Below are 17,058 nucleotides of genomic sequence, written 5' to 3'. Positions count from 1 at the left end.
TCCCCCAAATCCCAGCACCAATCCCAGCCCAAATTTCCCCAAATTCCAGCCCCAATCCCAGCCCAAATTCCCCCAAATCCCAGCACCAATTCCAGCCCAAATTTCCCCAAATTCCAGCACCAATTCCAGCCCAAATTCCCCCAAATCCCAGCCCCAATCCCATCCCAAATTCCCCCAAATCCCAGCCCAAATTCCCTCAGATCCACCCCCCCCCACCAAATCCCAGCCCAAACCAGGAGTGGGAATTCCCAATGGAGAAAATCCCCCAAAATCAGCAGGATTTGGGTAAAATGAGGGTAGGGAATAATCCTGAGGTTGGCAATTTCCCAAGGGAAAATTGGATTTGGGGGAGTTTTTCCCTAAAACCAGCCAGGATTTGTGGGAATTTGGGGCATTCCAGGAGGGAAATATTCAGGTTTGGCTCCATCAGGGTGAAATTCCAAAGGGATCCTGCCCAAAGGACAGGGAATTCTCAAGGGAAATGTGATTTCCCAGATTTTTCCCCAAACTCCACCTGTTATTTCCCAAATCCTGCTTGTTTCCCCCATCAAATTCCCATTTTTCAAAAAAAAAACTTCCAATTTTTGACAGAATCTTCATTTTCCTGTCTACCATTCCCCCCACTAAAATCCCCATTACTCCCCCCAACATCCTAATTTATTTCCCCCAAAAAATTCCCCCATTTTTCCCAAAAAATCCCTGAAAACAGCTGGGATTTCAGGGAATTTGGGCCATTCCATGAGGGGAAATTTGAGGTTGGCTCTGTCAGGGTGAGAATTCCAGAAGGATCCAGCCCAGGGAGGGGGTTGGGATCAGCTCCAGCCACGGATTCCGGAGGGATCAGGGATTAAAGGGCTCGTCCTGGTTATGAAACCCCGGGATTTGGGCTGGATCAGCCTCCGGAATGACAGCCCAGAGGCTTGGAAAAACACAGGGAGATAGAAAAAACTGCTTTTCCCTGAAAAAATTCCTGCTTTTCCCACCAAAAACCACTGATTTTCCTTCTAAAAATAATCAGGTTTTGCCCAGAAGTCCCTGATTTTCCTCATAAACAAGTTTCTTCCTCAGAAATACAGTGTTTTTTCCCAAAAAACCAACCTGCTTTCCCCCACCAAAAAAGTTAATTTATTCCCCCCCCCAAAAAATTCATTTTCAAAAAAAATCATTTTTTCCCCAAAAATATTCATGTTTTCACAAAACATATCAAATTTTCTGCAAAAAATCTCCATTTTGAAAAAAAAACCAACTCAACCCATTTTCCCCACAAAAATAAAATGATTTCCACAAAAAAACCTGGATTTCCCAAAAAAAACCCCTGATTTTTTTCCCAAAACCCACTTCTTCCCATTTCCCACCCAGAATTCATCATTTCCTGCACAGAATTCCCATTTTTCCCTTCAGAATTCTCAAATTTTCCCTCACAATTCCCAATTTTCCCCTCAGAATTCCCAATTTTCTGGTCACTTGTGAGGGGGGCCGATCCTACTTCAGACCAATGGAATCTCCATTTCCCACCCCAAATCCCTATTTTTTCCCACAGGATTCCCACTTCCCACTCAGAATTCCCACTTTTCCCCTCAGAATTCCCACTTTTCCCCTCAGAATTCCCATTTTTCCTCAGAATTCCCACTTTTCCCCTCAGAATTCCCACTTTCCCCTCACTCATGAGGTGGGCCGGTCCTGCCGCAGGTCAATCGAATCCCCATTTCCCACCCCAAATCCCCTGTTTTTCTCCCAGAATTCCCATTTCTCACCCAGAATTCCTGTTTTTCCCCTCAGAATTCCCATTTTTTTCCTCAGAATTCCCACTTTTTCCCCTCAGAATTCCCAATTTTCCCCTCAGAATTCCCACTTTTCCCCTCACTCATGAGGTGGGCCGGTCCTGCCGCAGGTTGATTGAATCCCCATTTCCCACCCCAAATCCCCTGTTTTTCCCACAGGATTCCCATTTCCCACCCAGAATTCCTGATTTCCCACTCAGAATTCCCACTTTTCCCCTCAGAATTCCCACTTTTCCCCTCAGAATTCCAAATTTTCCCCTCAGAATTCCCAATTTCCCCTCACTCACGAGGCAGGCCGGTCCTGCCGCAGGTCGATCGAACCCCCACTTCCCACCTCAAATCCCCATTTTTTCCCACAGGATTCCCATTTCCCACTCAGAATTCCTGTTTTTCCCCTCAGAATTCCCATTTTTTTCCTCAGAATTCCTACTTTTCCCCTCAGGATTCCCACTTTCCCCTCACTCACGAGGCAGGCCGGTCCTGCCGCAGGTCAATGGGATCCCCATTTCCCATCTCAAATCCCCATTTTTTCCCACAGGATTCCCATTCCCAACTCAGAATTCCCACTTTTCCCCTCAGAATTCCCACTTTTCCCCTCAGAATTCCCACTTTTCCCACTCAGAATTCCCACTTTTCCCCTCAGGATTCCCACTTTCCCCTCACTCACGAGGCAGGCCGGTCATGCCGCAGGTCAATGGGATCCCCATTTCCCATCTCAAATCCCCATTTTTTCCCACAGGATTCCCACTTCCCACTCAGAATTCCCACTTTTCCCCTCAGGATTCCCACTTTTTCCCCTCAGAATTCCCACTTTTCCCCTCAGAATTCCCACTTTTCCCCTCCCTCATGAGGTGGGCCGGTCCTGCCGCAGGTTGATCGAATCCCCATTTCCCACCCCAAAATCCCCTGTTTTTCCCCCAGAATTCCCATTTCTCACCCAGAATTCCTGTTTTTCCCCTCAGAATTCCCATTTTTTTCCTCAGAATTCCCACTTTTCCCCTCAGAATTCCCACTTTTCCCCTCAGAATTCCCACTTTCCCCTCACTCACGAGGCAGGCCGGTCCTGCCGCAGGTCGATCGAATCCCCACTTCCCACCTCAAATCCCCATTTTTTCCCCTCAGGATTCCCATTTCCCACCCAGAATTCCTGATTTCCCACTCAGAATTCCCACTTTTTCCCCTCAGAATTCCCAATTTCCCCTCACTCACGAGGCAGGCCGATCCTGCTGCAGGTCGATTGAATCCCCACTTCCCACCTCAAGTCCCCATTTTTTCCCACAGGATTCCCACTTCCCACTCAGAATTCCCACTTTTCCCCTCAGAATTCCCACTTTTCCCCTCAGAATTCCCACTTTCCCCTCAGAATTCCCACTTTCCCCTCACTCACGAGGCAGGCCGGTCCTGCCGCAGGTCAATGGAATCCCCACTTCCCACCTCAAATCCCCATTTTTTCCCACAGGATTCCCATTTCCCACCCAGAATTCCTGATTTCCCACTCAGAATTCCCACTTTTCCCCTCAGAATTCCCAATTTCCCCTCACTCACGAGGCGGGCCGGTCCTGCCGCAGGTCGATGGTGAAAACCACGGCGTCCTCCCCCGCAGACAGGAACGTGCAGGGCGAGTCCGGCTCCAGCGCCAGCTGGGATTGGGGGAAAAAAAAGGGAAAAAAAACAGTGAGAATAACTCCCAAAAATCCCAAAAACCAGGAAAATCCACCTGGAAAAACCCCAGGTATGGGGAGTCCTGTTCTGAACTGCAGTGATGTCATCTGGGTGACGTCATAGGGACAACAACACAGCCAAGGGTCTGAATTGCACCCAAAAAGTGAGAAAATCCCAAAATTCCTGGATTTTAATGGAGCTGAGTAGCTAAACCCACCCTCCTCACCTGTGTGGTGATGTCCCAAGTGATGCCCCCACCATTCCCACTGGGTTCCCCCATTCCCAGGCACCCCAAATCCTGGGATTTGGCATTCCCAGGATTTGGCATTCCCAGGATTTGCCATTCCCAGGATTTGCCATTCCTGGGATCCCCCTCACCTTGTGGGAAGCTCCCTTGTGCAGGGCTCAGTGCTGTGACAACTCTGTCACCTCTGTGGTGACATCCCCTGCTCCCACCCCATTCCCACTGTGTTCCCCCATTCCCAAGCACCCCAAATCCCAGGATTTGCCATCCCCAAATCCCAAGCACCCCAAGCACCCCAAATCCCAGGATTTGCCATCCCCAAATCCCAAGCACCCCAAGCACCCCAAATCCCGGGATTTGGAAATCCCAAATTCCCCCTCACCTCATGGGAAGCTCCCTTGTGCTGGGCCACGCGCTTGGTGCTGCAGCAGCACTGGGTGGTGACATCTCCACACCATTCCCAGCCCATTCCCCCATTCCCAAGCACCCCAAATCCCAGGATTTGCCATTCCCAAATCCCAAGCACCCCAAATCCTGGGATTTGGAAATCCCAAACCCCCCCTCACCTTGTGGGAAGCTCCCTTGTGCTGAGCCACGCGCTTGGTGCTGTGACAGCACTGGGTGGTGACATCCCCACACCATTCCCAGCCCATTCCCCCATTCCCAAGCACCCCAAATCCCAGGATTTGCCATTCCCCCATTCCCAAGCACCCCAAATCCCAGGATTTGGCAATCCCAAGCCCCCCCTCACCTTGTGGGAAGCTCCCTTGTGCTGGGCCACGCGCTTGGTGCTGCGGCAGCACTGGGTGGCCGAGAGCTCGGCCACGCGCACCTGCCCGTCCCGGGCACACATGGCCAGCGTGGAGTCACCACTGTTGGGCAGGAACTTGGCCTGGAAAATTGGGAAAAAGTGGGAAAAAGTGGGAAAAAGGGACAGGAGAATGGTGGGGGGAGAGGGGAAGGAAAGGGGGAATCGCAGAGGAGGTGGGAGGGGGAAGGGATGGGGGGAATTGGTGGGATTGTTCTGGGAGTTGTCCCAGGTGTTGTGGGAACTGTCTGAGTTCTCTTGGGAATTGTTCCAAACTCTCCCCTGGGTATCATCCCAAAATGTCCCAGGGATCATCCCAAGTTCTCTCAGGAATCATCCCACATTCTCCCAGAGATCATCCCAAGTTCTCTCAGGAATCATCCCACATTCTCGCAGAGATCATCCCAAATTCTCTCAGGAATCATCCCACATTCTCCCAGAAATCATCCCAAATTCTCTCAGGAATCATCCCACATTCTCCCAGGGATCATCCCAAGTTCTCTCAGGATTGGACTGTCAGTCTGTGGGATTTGGGGACCTGTTCCCAGATCCTTTCCCAAGCATTCCCTGGCCCAGGTCAGCTGTTCCTGGGACCCACTCCCACCCCAAACAGGAACCCTTTAGGATGATGAATTTTAGGGAACATCTGTGGGATTTGGGGCATCAATCTGCAGGATTTGGGGCATCAATCTGCGGGATTTGGGGCATCAATCTGTGGGATTTGGGGCATCAATCTGTGGGATTTGGGGCATCAATCTGCAGGATTTGGGGCATCAATCTGTGGGATTTGGGGCATCAATCTGCAGGATTTGAAGATCAATCTGTAGGATTTGGGAACCTGTTCCCAGATCCTTTCCCAACTATTCCCTGGCCCAGCTCAGCTGTTCCTGGGACCCACTCCCACCCCAAACAGGAACCCTTAGAACACCAAATTTAAGAACACCTAAACAAACACCCACAAACCTTGGGAAACCCACTGAGATGACGGATCCCGAGACACCCCTTTGGGATTTTCTGCCACCCTCTCTCCCACCCTAAAAAAGAACCCTTAGAACGACGAATTTTTGAACGCACCTAAACCAACACCCACAAACTTTGGGAAACCCATCCAGATACCACATCCTGGCATCCTCCCTTTGGGATGCCACCCCAAAACCCAATCCCCGTGCCATGCCCACCTGGAAGACGTTGCTCTTGTGCCCGCTGTCGAACTGCAGCACGGGCCGGCGCCTCAGCCAGTCCCACACCAGCACCTTGAGGTCGTCGCTGCCGCTGGCCAGGCGGGTGCCCCTCTGGTTGAAGTGCAGCGTGTTCACGCAGCCCGTGTGCCCCTCCAGGCCGTGCTGCAGCCGGAATTTCTGCACGAAGAGCCGGGCGCCGCAGGCCTGAGCCACGAACCGCGAGCAACCGCCCAGCTGGCGCTGCCGCAGCGCCGGGATCGCCCGCCAGCGCGGCCGCGGCAGCGCCCACGTCTCCGAGGCCACCTGGGGACACAGGGGTGCATTAATTAATCAGTTAATTGATTATATAGGATCACCTTCCATAATAAAGTGGGAAAATCAAAGTTACTGTAGGGTCACCCAAGATGGCGGCCACAGATACGCCCATGTCTCCAAGGTCACCTGGGGACACAGGGGTGCATTAATTAATTAATTCATCTGTTAATGGGATTAGCTGCTGGTGATGAGGCAGTTTTATCTGTTACTTTTGTCATAAAGTGGGAAAACTTTTGTCAGTTTTTAGAGAAAACCAAAATTACTGTAGGGTCACCCAAGATGGCGGCCGCAGTAACGACCATGTCTCTGAGGCGACCTGGAGACACAGGGGTGCATTAATTAATTAATTAATCTGTTAAAGGGGTTAGCTGCTGGTGATTAGGCAGTTTTATCTGTTTCTGCCATAATAAACTGGGAAAACTTTGTCAGTTTTTAGAGAAAACCAAAGTTACTGTAGGGTCACCCAAGATGGCGGCCACAGCAACGCCCATGTCTACGAGGCCAGCTGAGGACACGGGGGTGCATTAATTAATTAATTCATCTGTTAAAGGGGTTAGCTGCTGGTAACTGGGCAGTTTTATCTGTTACTTTTGTAATAAAGTGGAAAAACTTGCTCAGTTTTTAGGGAAAACCAAAGTTGTTGTAGGGTCACCCAAGATGGCGGCCACAGTAACGCCCATGTCTCTGAGGCCACCTGGGAGGGACACAGGGGTGCATTAATTAATTAATTCATCTGTTAAAGGGGTTAGCTGCTGGTGATTAGGCAGTTTTATCTGTTACTTTTGTAATAAAGTGGGAAAATTTTCTCAGTTTTTAGAGAAAACCAAAGTTACTGTAGGGTCACCCAAGATGGCGGCCACAGTAACGCCCATGTCTCTGAGGCCACCTGGGGACAGGGGTGTGTGCATTAATTAACTGGGAGGGACACAGGGGTGCATTAATTAATCAATTCAGTGATTACACAGGATCACCTTCCATAATAAAGTGGAAAAACTTGCTCAGTTTTTAGAGAAAACCAAAGTTACTGTAGGGTCACCCAAGATGGCGGCCACAGTAACGCCCACGTCTCCGAGGCCACCTAGGAGGGACACAGGGGTGCATTAATTAATTAATTCATCTGTTAAAGGGGTTAGCTGCTGGTAACTGGGCAGGTTTGTCTCTTTCTGCCATATTAAACTGGGAAAACTTTCTCAGTTTTTAGAGAAAACCAAAGTTACTGTAGGGTCACCCAAGATGGCGGCCGCGGCAGCACCCATGTCTCTGAGGGCACCTGGGACACATGGGTGTGCATTAATTAATTAATTCAGTGATTACAAAGGATCACCTTCCATAATAAAGTGGGAAAACCTGCTCAGTTTTTAGAGAAAACCAAAGTTACTGTAGGGTCACCCAAGATGGCGGCCGCGGCAGTGCCCATGTCTCCGAGGCCACCTGGGACACACAGGTGTGCATTAATTAATCAGTTCATTGATTATATAGGATCACCTTCCATAATAAAGTGGGAAAACTTGCTCAGTTTTTAGAGAAAACCAAAGTTACTGCAGGGTCACCCAAGATGGCGGCCGCGGCAGCGCCCACATCTCTGAGGGCACCTGGGAGGGACACAGGTGTGCATTAATTAATTAATTCATCTGTTAATGGGATTAGCTGCTGGTGATTAGGCAGTTTTATCTGTTTCTGCCATATTAAACTGGGAAAACTTTCTCAGTTTTTAGAGAGAACCAAAGCTACTGCAGGGTCACCCAAGATGGCGGCCGCGGCAGCGCCCACGTCTCTGAGGCCACCTGGGGACACGGGTGTGCATTAATTAATTAATTCATCTGTTAATGGGATTAGCTGCTGGTGATTAGGCAGTTTTATCTGTTTCTGCCATAATAAACTGGGAAAACTTTGTCAGTTTTTAGAGAAAACCAAAGTTACTGTAGGGTCACCCAAGATGGCGGCCGCGGCAGCGCCCACATCTCTGAGGGCACCTGGGAGGGACACAGGTGTGCATTAATTAACTGGGAGGGACACAGGGGTGCATTAATTAATTAATTCAGTGATTTCACAGGATCGCCTTCCATAATAAAGTGGGAAAATCTGCACAGTTTTTAGAGAAAACCAAAGTTACTGCAGGGTCACCCAAGATGGCGGCCACAGTAACGACCATGTCTCCAAGGTCACCTGGGGACATGGGTGTGCATTAATTAATTAATTCATCTGTTAATGGGATTAGCTGCTGGTGATTAGGCAGTTTTGTCTCTTTCTGCCATATTAAACTGGGAAATCTTGCTCAGTTTTTAGAGAAAACCAAAGTTACTGTAGGGTCACCCAAGATGGCGGCCACAGTAACGCCCATGTCTCTGAGGCCACCTGGGGACACAGGTGTGCATTAATTAACTGGGAGGGACACAGGGGTGCATTAATTAACTGGGAGGGACACAGGGGTGCATTAATTAATCAATTCAGTGATTACACAGGATCATCTTCCATAATAAAGTGGAAAAACTTGCTCAGTTTTTAGAGAAAACCAAAGTTACTGCAGGGTCACCCAAGATGGCGGCCACAGTAACGCCCATGTCTCTGAGGGCACCTGGGGACACAGGGGTGCATTAATTAATTAATTCATCTGTTAAGGGGTTAGCTGCTGGTAACTTGGCAGTTTTGTCTCTTTCTGCCATATTAAACTGGGAAATCTTGCTCAGTTTTTAGAGAAAACCAAAGTTGTTGTAGGGTCACCCAAGATGGCGGCCGCGGCAGTGCCCATGTCTCCGAGGCCACCTGGGACACACAGGTGTGCATTAATTAATTAATTCATCTGTTAAAAGGGTTAGCTGCTGGTGATTAGGCAGTTTTATCTGTTTCTGCCATGTTAAACTGGGAAAACTTTCTCAGTTTTTAGAGAGAACCAAAGTTACTGTAGGGTCACCCAAGATGGCGGCCACAGTAACGCCCACGTCTCTGAGGGCACCTGGGACACACGGGTGGGCATTAATTAATTAATTCAGTGATTACACAGGATCACCTTCCATAATAAAGTGGGAAAACCAAAGTTACTGTAGGGTCACCCAAGATGGCGGCCACAGTAACGCCCACGTCTCTGAGGGCACCTGGGGACACAGGGGTGCATTAATTAATTAATTCATCTGTTAAAGGGGTTAGCTGCTGGTGATTAGGCAGTTTTATCTGTTACTTTTGTAATAAAGTGAGAAAATTTTCTGGTTTTGCAGAGAAAACCAAAGTTACTGTAGGGTCACCCATGTTTAGGGTCATCCGTGTTTAGAGTCACCCCAATGTTATTGTAGGGTGACCTTCCATAATCGAGTGTGAAAACTTCCTCTGTTTTTATGGAGAAAATCAACAGCCACCCAGCTTTACATCTCCTGTGTCTCACTATGGAATAAAATCCTCTAAAACCTCATTTAAACCTCATTTAAACCTCTTTTAAACCTTTTTTAGGACCTCTTTTAAACCTCTTTCCCCCCCAGATCCCCTGTAAGTGCCAGAAGCAGCAGCCACCCAATGTCTCTTGGTCAATGTCACCCAACCTCTTTTAAAACCTCATTTAAAACCTCATTTAAACTTCTTTTAAACCTTTTTTAGGACCTCTTTTAAACCTCTTTTAGGACCTCTTTTAAACCTCTTTTCCTCACTATGGAATAAAATCCTCTAATTTTAACCTCATTTAAAACCTCATTTAAAACCTCATTTAAACCTCTTTTAAACCTCTTTTAGGACCTCTTTTAAACCTCTTTCCCCCCCAGCCCCTGTAAGTGCCAGAAGCAGCAGCCACCCAATGTCTCACTATGGAACACCCTGTGCCTCACTATGGAATAAAATCCTCTAAAACCTCACTTAAAATCTCTTTTAAAACCTCATTTAAAACCTCATTTAAAACCTCATTTAAACCTCATTTCAAACCTAATTTTAAGCCTCTTTTAAACCCCTTTCCCTCCTGAGCCTCTGTGTTAGTGACAGAGCAGAGGCCACCCAGTTTTACATCTCCAGTGTCTCACTATGGAGTAAAATCCTCTAAAACCTCACTTAAAATCTCTTTTAAAACCTCATTTAAAACCTCATTTAAACCTCTTTTAAACCTCTTTTAGGACCTCTTTTAGAACCTCTTTCCCCCACCAGCATCCCTGTAAGTGCCAGAAGCAGCAGCCACCCAATGTCTCACTATGGAACACCCTGTGCCTCACTATGGAATAAAACCCTCTAAAACCTCATTTAAAACCTCATTAAAAACCTCTTTTAAAACCTCTTTTAGGACCTCTTTTAAACCCCTTTCACCCCTTCTTTCCCCTCCAGCCCCTCTCAGTAAGTGCCAGAAGCAGCAGCCACCCAAGGTCTCACTATGGAACACCCTGTGCCTCACTATGGAATAAAATCCTCACTTAAAATCTCACTTAAAACCTCATTTAAAACCTCATTTAAACCTCATTTAAACCTCATTTAAACCTCTTTTAAACCTCTTTTAGGACCTCTTTTAAGCCTCTTTCCCCCCCAGCCCCAGTAAGTGCCAGAAGCAGCAGCCACCCAGTCCTCCAGCGCCTGCTCCTCGTCGGACGAGTCGCGCTCGTGGGGCGGCCGCTTGCGGGGGGCCCTGCGCCGGGCACGGGGCTCTTCCTCCTCCTCCTCCTCCTCCTCCTCGTCCTCGTCGTGCCGGGGCTCCTCGGGGATGGAGTAGTGGCCGGTGTCGTCCATGCTGTCGCTGTCCTTGTCCCCGGAGCTGTCGCTGTCGCTGGCGCGGCCCCGCGCGGCCCCGGCGTCGTCGCCCGTCAGGCTCAGGCTCAGGTCGGACGCCTCCACCTCGATGCCCGAGGACGTCTCGCGGCCCTCCTCGGCTGACATGTCCTCGGGGCTGCTGGACAGGCTGCCTGGGGACAGGGGACATGGGGACACTGTCACCAGTGTCACTGTACTGCCTGGGGACATGGGAGTATGGCAGTGTCACCAGTGTCACACTGACACAGGGACATCACAGTGCCACCAGTGTCACACTGCCATGGGGACAGCTCAGTGACACCGGCCCTCCTGGGCTGACATGTCCTCGGGGCTGCTGGCCAGGCTGAGGGGACATGGGGACAGTGTGGTGGCACCATGGCTGGCACCATCCTATCACCACTGCAGTCACTTTGTCACCATCACTGTCATCACCACGGTCACTTTGTCACCATTGTTGCCACCCTTGGCACCCTCGCTGTCACCCTCGCTGCCAGCCCATCCCCATCACTGTCACCCTGCCAGCTCCACTGCCACCCCAGCTGTCCCCAGGCTGTCCCCAGCTGTCCCCTCACCGTTGACAATGTCCGTCCTGCCGTCCATGCTGCCGCCCTTGTCCGACATCACCGCCTGCCACGGGAATCCCTGCGGGGACACGGGGACATTGGGGACACTGGGGACATTGGGGACACACAGGGACATGGGGACACACAGGGACATTGGGGACATGGGGACACACAGGGACATGGGGACACACAGGGACATTGGGGACATGAGAGGACACGGGGACATTGGGGACATTGGGGACATTGGGGACATGGGGACACACAGGGACATTGGGGACATGAGAGGACATGGGGACACGGGGACATTGGGGACACACAGGGACATTGGGGACATGAGAGGACATGGGGACACACAGGGACATTGGGGACAGGGGGACATTGGGGACATGGGGACACACAGGGACATTGGGGACATTGGGGACATGAGAGGACATGGGGACACAGGGACATTGGGGACAGTGGGGACACACAGGGACATTGGGGACAGGGGGACATTGGGGACATTGGGGACATGGGGACACACAGGGACATTGGGGACATGGGGACATTGGGGACATGGGGACACACAGGGACATTGGGGACATTGGGGACACACAGGGACATTGGGGACACGAGAGGACACGGGGAAAGCATCCCGGGAAAATCCGATCCCAAGGAATTTGGGATTCTAAAAATCCATTTTGGAACATTCCCACACAAAATTCCCATTTTTCCACCTGCCACAGAGCCCCACAGGGTCGAGTTTGCTCCCAAAATCCAAATTTTCCATGGAAAATCCAGCTGGGAATGGTGGAGAACACCCAACCCTGGCTGGATTGTTCCCAAAATTCCCAATTTTCCATGGAAAATCCACCTGGGAATGGTGGAGAACACCCAAACCCAGCTCAGCATCCCAGGAAAAATCCAATCCTGAGAAATTTGGGATTCTAAAAATCCATTTTGGAACATTCCCACTAAACAAATAATCCAAATTTTCCATGGAAAATCCACCTGGGAATGGTGCAGAACACCCAAACCCAGCTCAGCATCCCAGGAAAATCCAATCCTGAGAAATTTGAGATTCTAAAAATCCATCTTTAAACACATTCCCACCCAAAATTCCCTCTGGAATCTCTCCATGAGAGCATTGTCAATCCCCCAGCTCCCCAAAAATCCCCATTTTAATGGAGCAAAGCCCTGGAATTCCATGGAATTCCATGGAAATTCTGCTGGAATCCCACAGAATTCCCTGGAATCCCAAACAACCCCAAAGGCCAGCACTGGAATTTCCCCCTCCCCCCTCAAACCTGAATTTTTGCCTCACAAAAATCCCAATCCTGGGAATTTTTTTGCTCCATTCCCAGGTGAGGGATCAGGAAGGAGATCCCAAATCCAGAGGGGAAGGGGGGGTGAAAAATGTGGGAATTGCAGGGAATGTTCCAGAAATCCTGGGATTCCTGAGGCTGCATCTGGACAGGCTCAGGCTGACGCTGCTGCTCCCAAAAATATCCCAAAAAACAAAAACAATCCCAGGGCATTCCAGAGCCTCTGGAGTGGGATCGGCCCTGCCCGGCCTCCTGCTGGCCCCAAAATGGGAGAAACTGGGAGAAAAAATGGGAGAAATTGGGGGAAAAAAAATGGGACAAACTGGGATAAAGTGGGAGAAACTGGGAGAAAAAAAATGGGAGAAAAAAGGGGATAAAATGGGAAACAAACTGGGATAAAGTGAGATAAACTGGGATAAAAACTGGAAGGAACTGGGATAAAATCGGGAGAAAACTGGGAGAAAAAGTGGAGGGAAATGTGGGATAACTGGGAGAAAAAAATGGATAAAAACTGGGAGAAAATGGGAGGGACTGGGAGAAAAAAGGGGATAAAATGGGAAAATAAAATGGGACAAACTGGGATAAAGTGGGAGAAACTGGGAGAAAAAATGGGATAAAAACTGGGAGAAAGTGGGAGAGAAACTGGGGGAAACTGGGCGATCCCAAACCCTCAGGAATGGAACCCCAAATCCTCTGGGATGGATCCCCCAAATCCTGTGGGATGGAGACCCCAAATACCCTGGGATGAAATCCCCAAATCCTTTGGGGTGGATCCCCCAAATCCTTTGAGGTGGATCCCCCAAATCCTTTAGGATGAAATCCCCAAATCCTTTGGGATGGAGACCCCAAATCCCACAGGAATAGAACCCCAAATCCCTTGGGATGGAACCCCAAATCCTTGGGATGGATCCCCTAAATTCTCTGGGATGGAGCCTCCAAATCCTTTAGGATGAAATCCCCAAATCCCTCAGGTGGATCCCCCAAATCCCACAGGATGGAGATCCAAAATCCTCTGGGGTGGAGCCCCCAAATCCTCAGGGATGAAATCCCCAAATCCTCTGGAGTGGATCTCTCAAATCCTTTGGGATGGATCCCCCAAATCCCTCAGGTGGATTCCCCAAATCCTCAGGGGTGGATCCCCCCAAATCCTTTGGGATGAAGACCCCAAATTCCTTGGGATGGATCCCCTAAATTCTCTGGGATGGAGACCCCAAATATCCTGGGATGAAATCCTCAAATCCTTTGGGGTGGATCCCCCAAATCCTTTAGGATGAAATCCCCAAATTCTTTGGGATGGATCCCACAAATCCTCTGGGGTGGAGACCCCAAATCCCAAAGGATGAAGCCCCAAATCCTTTGGAATGGAGCCCCCAAATCCTTTGGGATGGAGCCCCCAAATCCTTGAGATGGATCCCCCAAATTCTTTAGGATGAAATCCCCAAATCCTTTGGGATGGAGACCCCAAATCCCTTGGGATGGAACCCCAAATCCCTTGGGATGGAACCCCAAATCCTTGGGATGGATCCCCTAAATTCTCTGTGATGGAGCCTCCAAGTCCTTTAGGATGAAATCCCCAAATCTCTCAGGAGGGAGCCCCCAAATTCCACAGGATGGATCCCCCAAATTCTTTGGGATGGAGCCCCCAAATCTCTTGGGATGGAGACCCCAAATACCCTGGGATGAAATCCCCAAATCCTTTGGGGTGGATCCCCCAAATTCTTTAGGATGAAATCCCCAAATTCTTTGGGATGGATCCCCCAAATCCCTTGGGATGGAACCCCAAATCCTTTGGGATAGAGCCCCCAAATCCTCTGGGGTGGAGACCCCAAATCCTTAAGGATGAAATCCCCAAATCCCTTGGGATGGAACCCCAAATCCTTTAGGATGGAGCCCCTATATTCTCTGGGATGGAGCCCCCAAATCCTTTAGGATGAAATCCCCAAATTCTTTGGGATGGATCCCCCAAATCCCTCGGGATGGATCCCCCAAATTCTTTGGGATAGAGCCCCCAAATCCTCTGGGGTGGGTCCCCCAAATCCCCTGGGATGAAATCCCCAAATCCTTTGGGATGGATCCCCCAAATCCTCTGGGGTGGAGACCCCAAATCCCAAAGGATGAAGCCCCAAATCCTTTGGGATGGATCCCCCAAATCCTTTGGGATGGAATCCCCAAATTCTTTGGGATGGAGCCCCCAAATCCTTTAGGGTGGAGCCCCCAAATCCCACAGGAATGGAACCCAAAATCCCTTGGGATGGAACCCCAAATCCTTTCAGATGAAATCCCCAAATCCCTCAGGATGGAGATCCCAAATCCCCTTGGGATGGATTCCCAGGAGTTTCCAAAATCCTGGAGAAACCCCAAAACCCCAAAAGTCCCCCCAAAAATCCCAAAAGTCCCCCCAAATCCCCAGCGCACTCACCTGGGCCAGGTGCCGGGGACAGCGGGGCTGGAGCTGGGGGAGCACGGGGTCAAAGGTCAGGAACCCCCAATTTTGGGGACCCCCCCATCCCTGGGAACCCCCCCAATCCCTGGGGAACCCCCCCAGATTTCTGGGATCCCCCCAGGTTTTTGGGAATCCTCTCAATTCCTAAAAAATCCCAAATTTTGGGGACCTTCCCAATCATTGGAGACCCCTCTGATCCTTGGGAATTCCCAAATTTTGGGGACCCCCCACTGATCTCTGGAGACCCCAAATTTTGGGGGAACCCCCCTTGATCCCCCAAAAAAATCTCCTCCATCCCTGCGGACCCCAAATTTTTGAGGGTCCCCAAAATTTCAGGGATTCCCTCCAAAACCTCCACGACCTTTCCCAGATTTCCCCTTCCAATCTCAGGGGACCCCAGAAAAATCTCTGGGACCCCTTTAAAAAATATTCAGAGACCCCTCCCAAAATCTTGGGGGTCACCCCAAAAATTTCCAGACCCCAAAAATCTCAGGGGATCCCCAAAGTCTCAGGGACTCCCTCAAAAAGCCTCAAAATCCCCAAAAAAATCCCCCCAGAACACCCCAAAAACCTCCCTAAGAGGCTCTCCCAAAGGCTCAGGGAACCCCAAAAAAAACCTCAAGGGTCCCCCAAACACCCCCAAAAAACTCAAGGGCTCCCCCAAAGGCGCAGGGACCCCCAAAACCTCCTCAAAAACCCCCAAAAAACCCCCAGGGATCCCCCAAAAACCTCCAAGGAGCCCCCAAAACCCCCTCAAAACCCCAAGGACTCCCCCAGAGGCCCCAAGGGCCCCCTCAGGACCCCCCAAACCCCTCAGGGTCCCCTCAGAACACCCCAAAAAACACAAGGACCTCACTAAGGGGTTCCCAAAGGCACAGGGGCCCCCAAAACCCCCTCAAAAACCCCAAAAATCCCCAAGGATCCCCCAAAAACCCCAAGGACTCCCCTAAGGGACCTCCCTAGAGGCCCCAAGGGCCCCCCCAGGATCCCCCAAACCCCCTCAGGGTCCCCTCAGAACACCCCAAAAAACACAAGGACCCCTATAAGGGATCCCCCAAAGGCCTAAGGACCCCCAAAACCCCCCAAAAACCCCAAAAAAACCCCGGGGATCCCCAAAAAACCTCCAAGGAGCCCCCAAAACCCCAAGGGCTCCCCTAAGGACTCCCCCAGAGGCCCCAAGGGCCCCCTCAGGACCCCCCAGGACACCCCAAAAACGCCAAGAACCCCCCAAAATCCCCTCAAAACCCTCTCGGAGCCCCCAAAATCCCAAGGACTCCCATAAGGAACTGCCCCAAAGGCCCCAAGGGCCCCCTCAGAATCCCCTGAACCCCCTCAGGGCTCCCCCAAACCCCTTCAGGACCCCCCAAAACCCCTCAGGCTCCCTCAGAGCCTCCCCCAGCCCCTCCCCGAACTCTCGGTGTCCCCCCCGAGCTCTCCCCGCCCCTCCCGCGATCCCGCCCCGGAGCCGGGACAGGCCCGAACCCGCGGGGGCCGCGGCCGTAGCGGGCCCGGCGGGGGCCGCGCACCGACCCGAGCGTCCCGGAGGCTCCCGGCAGGGTCCCGGACGGTGCCGGGGGGCGCGGCCGAGCTCAGTGGCGGCCGCCGCGGGTCCCCCCGGCCGCTCCAGAGCCGGCCCCGGGACCGGGCCCCGCCGCCGCCATCTTTAACGCGCCGCCCCCGCCGCCGCCGCCTCGCTTGGCGGTACCGGGCGACGCTTTTGCGGCACCGCGGGCGCCGCTTTACGGCAGCGGCCGTTGCGCGATGGCGGCGGGAGCGGCCCCCCTCCCTCACAGCGGGCGTTGCCATGGGAACGGCGCCCCCCCCTCACACACCAACCCCGTTATTGGGGGGCGCTGTGGGGTCCCAATGGGGTTACAGTGGGTTATTGGGTCATTATAGGGTCACCAGTGGGTTATAGGGTCATTATAGGGTCATCACAATGTTATTGTAGGGTCACCCCTGTTTAGGGTCACTGTAGGGTCACCAGTGGGGTTATAGAACCATTATGGGGTCACCAGTGGGGTTATAGGGTCACCAGTGGGGTTAT

The 17,058-nt window shown here is 51.2% G+C and overlaps 1 protein-coding gene across 1 annotated transcript in view; it reads right to left on the bottom strand.

Moving 5' to 3' along the window:
- DCAF8 (DDB1 and CUL4 associated factor 8) overlaps window positions 1-16,642 on the bottom strand; it is a 41,582-nt gene extending 24,940 nt beyond the window's left edge. The window contains exons 1-7 of the mRNA XM_064732394.1: window positions 16,542-16,642; window positions 14,988-15,020; window positions 11,274-11,343; window positions 10,513-10,853; window positions 5,674-5,979; window positions 4,439-4,579; window positions 3,327-3,421 (exon numbers count right to left, since the gene is read on the bottom strand). Coding sequence (XP_064588464.1) covers window positions 3,327-3,421; window positions 4,439-4,579; window positions 5,674-5,979; window positions 10,513-10,853; window positions 11,274-11,322 — 932 coding nt within the window. The 5' untranslated portion in view covers window positions 11,323-11,343; window positions 14,988-15,020; window positions 16,542-16,642. The remainder of the gene's footprint in view (window positions 1-3,326; window positions 3,422-4,438; window positions 4,580-5,673; window positions 5,980-10,512; window positions 10,854-11,273; window positions 11,344-14,987; window positions 15,021-16,541) is intronic.
- Window positions 16,643-17,058: the final 416 nt, after the last annotated feature.

The sequence above is a fragment of the Zonotrichia leucophrys genome, chromosome 25 (assembly GCF_028769735.1).
Source record: "Zonotrichia leucophrys gambelii isolate GWCS_2022_RI chromosome 25, RI_Zleu_2.0, whole genome shotgun sequence".
Taxonomy (NCBI): Eukaryota; Metazoa; Chordata; class Aves; order Passeriformes; family Passerellidae; genus Zonotrichia; species Zonotrichia leucophrys.
The sequence above is the reverse complement of the archived record's forward strand: the minus strand, read 5'-3'. Positions and strand labels throughout refer to the sequence as shown.